The 10,213-nt window shown below is 37.3% G+C and overlaps 1 protein-coding gene across 1 annotated transcript; it reads right to left on the bottom strand.

The window, feature by feature from the left end:
- Positions 1-269: 269 nt before the first annotated feature.
- LOC127804677 (protein DJ-1 homolog D) lies at positions 270-5,939 on the bottom strand. The gene is made up of 5 exons (XM_052341601.1): positions 5,772-5,939; positions 5,528-5,644; positions 4,122-4,562; positions 1,414-1,776; positions 270-607 (listed from the first exon to the last, which is right to left on the bottom strand). The coding sequence occupies exons 1-5, from the start codon at positions 5,835-5,837 to the stop codon at positions 419-421; spliced, it is 1,176 nt and encodes a 391-aa protein (XP_052197561.1). The 5' UTR covers positions 5,838-5,939; the 3' UTR covers positions 270-418.
- Positions 5,940-10,213: the final 4,274 nt, after the last annotated feature.

The following is a 10,213-nucleotide window of genomic DNA, read 5'->3' as shown; positions in this document are numbered from 1 at the left end:
GGATCAAAATTAATAAAGTTCATGTTCAAACTGTTTATGATATATGTAATCAAATTTATATTTAGTTTCAGACACGATTAAACAGACCAAATCCGAATCAAATTTGAGCATGGACACAGTCCTTCTACAAGTCTAACTCGGGCTGGAGATTCAACTAATCAATGACCCATCAAACAAAAAGAACCCACCACCACAGCCGGCTGACGCCAACAACGATACTAGACGAGAATCATCAAAGTGAAAAAATATTTCGAAAAAAACACGGTAAATGATATCTGATGCCATGGGTCATTAGAACACACGAAGCTATTTTACAACAGTCTCGTACCAACAACTCAGAAAGCCATATAATACAGTATGTTATTCTTTTCTGTTCAGCAGATACACACAGACACAAGCAAAAGAACACATCGAACAGCTAGAATGATACCCGAATACCAAGCAACGCCATTAGCTGAGAAACGAACTCAGGGTGACCAGGCCAAGCAGCTCCGGTCACTAGATTCCCATCGGTAAAGCAGCGATCTATTGGATCGGGTTCTAGCCATGTTGCCCCTGACAAGACTACGTTGAGCTTCACAGCCGGGTATGCAGTGCATTTCTTACCCTAAAAAGAATTCAAAACCAAGTCAGACAAGGTCAGAGAACACTGAAACATTACATGACCAGAAAGCACAAAACAACTGGTGCACGGAGCCGACCTATAATGAGATCAAAAAATCATCACCGATTATACGGCAACATCAGCATTGGCATTAGAATTTGCATTTTGGTAAATTTAAAAACAAACAGGACATTCACAATTGAGCTTGAGAATGAAAGCACAATCTTGAAAGCAGAGCATTATAACATGAATGTCTTGAGGGTTAAGAATTGCCACAAGGGAAGTTATGATGCAAAACATTGTAAATGGATAATAAGATGGACAATTTCTGAAACTTCCCTTGCATGTGTCATCTGCCTGTTGAACAACAAATAAGTTTTGTATTTGTTCGAGTGCATGATCTTAATAGCCACGTAAATCTCTTGGATAGAAAAACTGGCCATTGTGTCATTAATCTTGCAATTCTTCCCATATCCATGATTGGAATATGCACGGATTGAAGCCCATATATATCACTGACTACACTCAAGGATGATGAATGCAAAGTAAATTCTAAATCTAAGCGCAACATCAACAGGCCAGTTTCACATTGGAGTAACAGTGTAGAATGCAAATTCACATGAATGCCTCAAAGTCCATTGAAACTCAAACTTACTGAAAAAATATACATTAGTTTTATAAATCTGTAATTGGAAGGGTATTCCTTTGAAGCAGAAGTTAACCACCAATTTCTATTATATTGCTAAATGCACCAAACCAAAAAAAAGGGGGGGGGGGGAGGAGAGAGAGAGAGAGTCTTGACAATCTACCTTGAGAACACCAGCAGCTGACAAGATCTGCTGTCCATGGCAGATTGACGCTACTGGTTTTCTGGACTCCATGAAATGCTTCACTAATTTAATTACCGACTCATCCAGTGCCAGGTATTCTGGAGCCCGGCCTCCAGGGATCACAAGTGCATCATAGCTTGAAGTGTCTAAGCCTTCAAAATTCGCTGTTAGTGTGAAATCATGGCCTGGTTTTTCACTGTAAGTTTGGTCACCTTCAAAGTCATGGACTGCTGTTGGGCACTTATCACCTGCTGCCTTCTTGGGGCACACAGCATCAACATGGCATCCAAGAGCTTGCAGAGACTGAAAAGGAACCATGACCTCATAGTCTTCCATGTAGTCCTGCAGAAGAGCAATGAAGCAACAGAGCCTCATAACAGTGAGTAAACCGGAAAGCCCCTACCATAACAAATTTAAGTTGAACAAGTTTAAAATATTCACATCAAGAAGTTCATTGGAAAATAGAAACCTTTCTTCTTATGTTACTAATTTGGAAAAAGTATTTATGTTGTTTGTTCAAAATTTCAAAGCATATTATGACTTCAAAACAGCCACAATAGATTCTTGTTGCAGCAACAATCATCCATGTAAAAACCAGGTAGTAGATTCTCAAAGCAAACAAAACTCAAGCACTCAATCACTAGCAATGAGATTTAATTGCACTGGACTGTATTGGAGAAAATGAGACCCGCCTTTGCAGTGTTATCTTTCAATTGAATAACAGTGTTTCTTTCTCCATTTAGGTAAAGTTCACTTCAAAAAACAGCATATTTAATAGTTTATAAAAAGAACAGAAATATTACAGTATTTGAAGGATCAATTTTTGTCTGAAAAACTTAAGTATTGTATATGTTTTACTTAGGTTAGTACCATTTCCTCTTAACTCTGGGGACAGGCTTCAACGTGTCAAGTAAGTTTTTCTTCGGTTTTTGTTAATAAGGGAAATAACGTGTTCATATATACCAGCATCCGTATTAGGACATCCAACACAAGGAGTAGAAGCTGTGTCAGGCCAAGATGATTTGTTTGGTAACTATCACCAAATGCTGCATTGGCAACATGTACGAGATAGCTCTTTATTTTGGGGATGTCTAACATTCATGCTCAAGAAATTGCAGTGGCATTTAAAGTATTTGCATGTTTACTTTTGGGACGGTACCCTGTCTGATCTTAACTATCTTCTTCCTGGTGTAGAACCCAACAGAGAACAAGAACAAATGGAAAAAGACAATCAATCAGAAACTGAAATAAACTGAATATCAATATCAACTCAATTATTAAAAGTTGCCAAAGAAAATATCTCAAAAGGGTTTATATAAGCAACTAATCCCAGTTTAATTAGGATTAGAACTCTACAGGAACATACTAACTAAAGGATTAACTATGATATAAACAAAAAAGAAAAATATAAAACTAGGAAATAAACTTCATCATCATCATCAACTGCACCTAATTCTAACCAATTTAGAGTTGGTGACACAATATTCATAATGTCAAGTGACTTTACAAGTCTATGCAAAAAAATGATGTGGCAAAAATTTTACACCAAATGTGCTTCCTAACGCACACTCTAGCAAGGGAATGAAGAAAAAAGTTCCAACACCATCTCCATATGAAAAAGTTCCAAGAGATGGTGTGGTGAATAAAGATAGTTCATATGGCCATTCTCCATATAATTGATATTGTGAAACCAACCAGTACAACATGGAAACACAACTAAAAACTAGGAAATAGACAAAAAGAAATTAAATAGATAATGCTAATTCCTCTATTTACGCCTAGAGTTGAATATTTTCCAAAACATTTGCTTCTATGCTCTCCATCACTTCCACATTAAAATTCTCATTTGAACAATGTGGAAAGTGCAAATTTCAGAATCTCGTTTTTATGTCCACTTCCAAGTAGAAAAGATAAATCTCATTCGATTAGAACTTTTACAATAGATAAAGAATTCCAGAAGTATATTAATTGAGATCATAAGCAACATAAAGGTTACAAAGTTTCATAATTTACACAATTACGGAATTGCATTTACACTAGGAGCTGTTATCTATTATCCTGGACAAGTAGACAAAGTACACCATAAAATATGTTTTAGCGTAAACAGTTTTAACTTGGTAAATGATGTGCACTGCTGGTACTCAACATCTGATTCTCATAAGAATAAGATCTATTCCCTTTTAATTTAAAATCTCAAAAACTATAATAGCAAAATTATGACATCAGCACCATCCACCGCATTAATAGGGCCTGTATTAATGGGAAAGAATCTATCTGATGAACGTCCAAAAATTGGAATGAAAAAAAGGAAGAGAGATTTGAGATGGAACATTTAAAACTTAAATGAATAGAGCACTCAGTCTATAAAAGAATAGAGCATTAAACAAAAACAGAATTCACTAGTTGTAACATATATGCTAGTGGCAAGTTCTTAAATTTATAATGGCATAATTAAAATATTCCAGGGAAAAGGCAACCAATTGCTTGCTTCATGGTTTAATCATGCTCTAAGTGGCAATGATGCACTTGCCTAAGATTCATTCAAAGATGCAGAGGTAGGATTCATGAAAATAGTTGTACCAGAGAAACAATATTTTGGCAAGATCTCAACTAACATACAAGCATGTTTGATCCCTGTACAAGTCACCCTCCTCTGCTTGAACTTAACCAAGAAGAATATCACTTACCCCACAGAGGAATAGAATCTGTTTATCAGAACCAGTTATGGTGCCTCCAAGTGCCTTTACAAAGAGCTGGATGAATTCTGCGTGCCCATAATATGTAGCTCCAGTTATGATATTACCATCAACAACGCATGCCGCCAAGGTATCAGGTTCCACCCAGTGAGCACCAGCAGCAATCAGGACCGGTCCTACAGGAGGATATGCTGTGCACTTCCGACCTTTAACCGACCCTGCAGCTGCCAAGATTAATTGCCCGTGGCATATAGAGGCAATTGGCTTTCTGGAGTTGGAAAATTTCTTCACGATGTCTAGAACAAGCTCATTCATGGCAAGATATTCTGGAGCCCTTCCTCCTGGAATAACCAAGCCATCATATTTGCTCACTTCAATCGCATCAAATGTTGCATTAAGAGTGAAGTTGTGACCTCTTGACTCAGAATAGGTCTGCATACATTCACACACTTATGCATGGCTAGAAATATTGAAAAGAAAGCCATGGAAACAACTTATTTGACTTTTAGATTCATAATACATATTTCTACATTTATTTTACCATTGAAAGCACAGGTCCAATTTGAACATGTGTATGCTCATCAAATAAAACAGGCAAGGAACAGACCCATGGTAAAAAAAGACAGCCAGATTACAGGTTTACCATGCAGAATTTCACTAACTATGATCTCCTAGTAGGAATGAACAAGAAACCTGATGGCTACAACAGAAGTAGAAAGGCCAAGCCCCATTACTCCTGAAATTGAACGTGCATGATAGACAATGCTACTGCATCAAGACGGTGCTTACTTTTAACTGTCTGTCTGTCTCTCTTTGAAGCAGTGGAAAGATGTTAATATTACTTCTATGAATGCATAGATGCTTCAAGACTAAGTAAATACATTCACAGAAATGCAGAAAAGGATGGCCAATCTCAAATATTAAAAAGAAGAATACCATGGGAAAGATAATTCAAACCAATATTTGGCACAAGAGAAGTTCAATTGGGAGAGTTAGAAGCTCAAACAAGTCAGCTTAAAACCCAATACAATGTATCTTGGATTGATGGCATCATGTCCGTCTCCATGACATTCATGCCCAGTATTGGACAGAGAGAAGTTTCACAAACAAGCCAAAATTAAACGGTTTTCTCACTTGAAATCAGAAAATAACAATTCCAACCTTAACAAGAAGCCCCATTTTTTGGACCAAAAGAAAAAGAAGCTGGCCACAAGGTTATTCCCAAGCAAGCAGATTACCCTAAACTTCTTCGATCTTCAGCAAGGATGAAGGGGTTGAATTGCCAATACAGTACTACGGTGATTAATCCATAAACAGAACAACTTTGAAGATAATTAAACACAGGAAAATGCTCAATTAATCTATTGGATAGTGTACAACTGATTATACACACAAACCTGGTGGCCGGAAACCTGATGAATAGCGGTCCGGCATACATCACCAGCCTTCTTCCCGGGACAGACCGCGTCAACCGACACTCCGTATGCTAGCAGTGCTTGAAACGGAACCATCACCTGCTTCGACAACCCAATCAAAGATAAAAACACGCATGGCAAAGAATCTACAGAAACAAAAAGTATATATATATATATATATAGAGAGAGAGAGAGAGAGAGAGGGATAGGGGAAAGAGAAGAAAACCTCGTAGTCTTCAACGTAGTCGCCGCATAGTAAGAGGACCCTTCTCTGAGCTCCGGGATCGGCCATTTGGAGAGATAGACGAATAGATGATAACCGACTCACACTGCGGATGATGTTTTGGAGAGGGTGAAATCAGAGAGATGGCCCCGCGCGCGCGCGCGCACACACACACATATATATATATATGTATATATATGTGGGTAGTTTGGAGATTGGGGTTGAAGTGGGCTTGGGCTGAAATTACTTACGCAAGGAGACGCCCAGAAACTGCTGCTCTGGCTGCAATGTCCATGGACTATTATATATTCTGTCAATTTGATTCCATTGCCGATAGATCGACTCGAAAGAAAGAGACAATGTGTTGAAGCAATGTCACATGATGCAACAAATTGAAACAAATCTCATCCGATCATCCGGCAATTCTACTGACTTCCACGTTCATTCCTATGTTTCTATTCCCAGGTTTATTTGGTTTGAAATCTTTATCTTTTTCTATCAAATCCCGTACATCAAAGGGCCGAAGCATGGGAGGCCCCCCAATCCCATTATGATTGTTGGTCACAGCAAGTGCCCTCCAACATCCCCTTGTTGATGAGAATTTTCAAACCAAATTTTATGAATTAAGTTTACCTTATCTCTATTCTAATAACTTGAGATAAAAGATTGAATTTCTAATTATTCATCTTCCAACTTTGTAAATCTAATTTTGTATGCCCCTAACCTTATTTTTATGTCCCAACCCTTTTATTTTATTTGAGTCCAAACTTTATATTTAATTTAAGTCTGATTCATTATTTTGAATAAGCCACGTATTGTACTGATCCTATTCTGTTAATTTTTTTTTTTTTTTTTTCAATTGAGCCCAAAAACCAAATTAAATAAAAGCCTAAAACTATTTATTTATTTACCTAAGCCCAAATCTTCCATGACCCAATTTAGGTTCACCAAATGGAAATGGAAAAAAGAATAATCCAGACCCAGTTGCCCAAGTGAGAATTTCTTTCTTTTTTAGGTAATTGTGATTCATTCTAAGCAATGGGGAATTAGGAGAATTCTATCTAACCTTGTACAAGTTAGTGTCATAGACTGTATTATAACGAAATTTTTGACATTATCTAGCATTTTAATATATTTATTGTTGCACTTATTTACTAAAAATAAATATTAAAATTTGCTTTTATTTAGCTTGCATTAAAAAGGAAAGTAAGAGTATTTCTTATGATAATGAGTGATTATCGCTATATTTGGTTCGCATGTTAGTGGAGATTGAATTGGGAATATTGTAGCATGTATTTTAATTTTTTTTATTGTACAATATAATATGGGATTCATTTAAAAGTTATATTAGGGAATATTTATTCTATAACTTATAAGTTAATTAAATTAAGTGTTAGTCGTTGGTGTACTATTATCTCAATAAACTGGGCATTGCTAATCTCGATGCGTAGGACAACATATTTGAGTATTGATTCATTTAGATTGAGACATGTAAGTGCTTGAAATATTAAATTGATTCTTAAATTATTATTGATTGACTTATGTTCTTATTGAGTTACTTCTCACTTTATACATGTTATATGATCTCATCCACTAGCGACTAAATCTTATTCCTATCCTATTATACATATTGACATGACATTTATATTCTATAGGGCTAATCATGAAAACAACCTAATCATTTTTGTAAATTTACAATTTTATTCAATTCTTTTAATTTTAACAATTAGGCTCAAATGTGCAATTTTATTTAACATGTAAATTTAATTTAGAGGGAATATGTCATATAATAATAATATTTATAGACCAACATATACACATAAATAAAAATAAAAATAAATATAACTTGAATTTGTGTCTTACGATTAGTTGACTTTGATTTAATTTGGGCTGTAAGAGACAAAATATGGTTAAATAAAGGAACTCAAAAGGGTGGCTAAACCCATATTTGTGCCTATGTACTTTCTTTTTTTTTTTTCGTATAATTATTTGAACTTTTTATTATTTCGATTACATCCTTAAATCATTCATTTTTTATTCAATTGCACGTCTCGCCAAGAGTGTGCAAGACATATGTGTTGAAATGCCCAAATTATCCCTTAATCCTCTGAAACCCTTGAGCATTGCCGACTGTCCTCAACCCCTCACAATCGCCATTTTTTATCATTGCAATTGTTCATGTGCTTTCTCTGATCATTGCAACCAACCATCGATCTTTTCCTTTCGATAATACCTTTTGCTTCGTCTTATTCGGCCATAGTCTTCCCAATCGATGGTGCATTCAATCGTTTATCTTCTTCTTTAGTCACAGCAACAGACTGTCCCTTTAACTAGTTCGTCTTTCTCGATCGACGGCTCATTCGCCTTTCTGTCTTCCACCACCACCACCGACTATGTAAGCACCCCCGTCCGGATATCCCCAACCACCCGGACTACCCGAACGGGAGTGCCTACGAGAGGAGGATAAAAGTAATAAACACGAGACAAAGACCACCCTGGCATGCATACACAAAATAAGAATAACGGAAGCTAAACTATATACACATGCATGCACTACGAGTACCCCGCTAGCACAGCGGTCACAAGGTAAGTAAAAGAATACGAACTCCTGTGCCGATATACATGAGACTCGAGGAAAGACCTGACACAGTACGAAAATAAGAGAATAGACCCTACACAACCATCAGAGTTGACAGGGATTGACAGGACTGCTTGTACACCATACCGACTCGGCCGCTAGATGCTGACTCCCTTGCTCGGACCCACGCTGGCACTACCTGGAATGATGGAAAGCAAAGTGAGTCAAGAGACTCAGCAAGCATAAAGAAAAGAAAGGCTGAAGGCTGAACATAACCAGAAAAACTCTCCCAAAATAAACCCCCATGTACACACAAGCCATGAGACGCTACAACACAATAGTGGAGCATAATAAAAGCACATACCGGTCCTTGGGGCCCACACAAGACACACGGTACCCAAGTCCCATACCAACATGTCGCTTCCCTGAAAAGCAACAAATATCTCCATAAACATGCGCGCGCAATCCCGGGTCGGTACTCCTGTCACTCGTATCCGTCGGTACTCTCGAGAACCGAGCTATAGGCTCCCTCGGAACGGTACTCCCGTCCGAAAACTAAATACTATCAGTATCCATGCAATGCACATAGAAATGCAATGGCATAGTGAGCATCAACGTGATATAAGGCGCCCACACATCCAGGCATCAGGCCATGCTCCACCCATATAGTAAATCACACGCCATGCATATGCCGCGCTGGATGCAACCTAACCAAGCTAGAATGTCCGTGTCCAAGCATACTCAATAAATGAATATCCCAACATGCATCCCGTACCCATGTGCATAGTAAATCATGAACAGTAATACAAGGTATTTAATCATGAGTAAATCACATACCGGCAGAGCTAGTCAGCAATGCCCGACACCGGTCAACTGTCAGTGACTAGGAGTGCCCACCCGACGGTCCACTTCAAGGCCGTACCGTAGTCTACCCCAACATCACCAAACGGTTGACCCCTGCCCCACTGCTCAATAGCTCTAACCAAATTATAAGTAAATCCGAGAAAAACCGTAAATAAAACCCGCACGACTAGGAACCTAGTTCCCCAAACTAGGTTCAGCATCATTCCGAAAGGAATGGGGGCGATACAAACCCCCGTAGGCTCACAACGAATAAAATTATAGAAGTCTTGAACTTAATTTAAATTAGAACAAATGAATAATAATTTAACAATTAAGGTTAGGAGCCGAATTAGAGTAAGGGATGTGATAAAATGTAGGAAATCACGGGATCTTTCACAGGAATTAAAGATTAGGAAGAGAGGGTTAAGAGGTTGCCTTTACACGGCCGTTCCTTGCTTTTCTTGCGCACCCGCTGCGAAGTAAAACGTTCGCTGGCAATAAATAAAATCGCGACTTTAATTAAATAAATCTACCGTGTAATATAATTAATTTAGCCGTCTAAAATCCCACGTAAGCGCACCACAATTAAAATCTCAACGAGTTTTATATTTATTTTAAATTAAATCACGCTAATAAAATCATCAAAGCCCGCTTAATAGATTAAATTTAAATTAAACAACTCAAATTTCATAATTAATAAACGAGCCGAAACAGACAAATGGAGGGTATAAAATATGAGAAATCATAGGGTTTCTCACGGGAATTAAAGAACACGAGGAAAACATTAGGAACTTGCCTGAACCTAGCTGATTCCGACCTCTCTCAAACTCCCGATGCAAATTAAATCATTTCCTAGCAAATAACACAATCGGGACTCAAATTAATTAATTTTAATTGTATAAAATTTATGATTTAAACATATAATGCTTCTACTAATTTTTATCCACGTACCTGATCACTTCTCATGTCGAAAAATTCCAAAATTATTTTATTTTTTTCCTTATTTTCTTTATTTTCTTTTATT

The sequence above is a fragment of the Diospyros lotus genome, chromosome 6, assembly GCF_014633365.1.
Source record: "Diospyros lotus cultivar Yz01 chromosome 6, ASM1463336v1, whole genome shotgun sequence".
NCBI classification, from domain to species: domain Eukaryota; kingdom Viridiplantae; phylum Streptophyta; class Magnoliopsida; order Ericales; family Ebenaceae; genus Diospyros; species Diospyros lotus.
Note: the sequence above shows the minus strand (reverse complement) of the source record. Positions and strands in the feature narration are given on the sequence as shown.

What these genes read in the sequence shown, in the direction of transcription:
- LOC127804677 (XM_052341601.1), bottom strand. Translation starts at nt 5,837, where the DNA reads ATGGCCGATCCCGGAGCTCAGAGAAGGGTCCTCTTACTATGCGGCGAC. An exon ending in ATCAGGTTTCCGGCCACCAG is followed by an intron (nt 4,563 to 5,527) that starts GTTTGTGTGTAT and finishes GAATGTATGCAG; the next exon opens with ACCTATTCTGAGTCAAGAGG. An exon ending in AGATTCTATTCCTCTGTGGG is followed by an intron (nt 1,777 to 4,121) that starts GTAAGTGATATT and finishes GCTCTTCTGCAG; the next exon opens with GACTACATGGAAGACTATGA.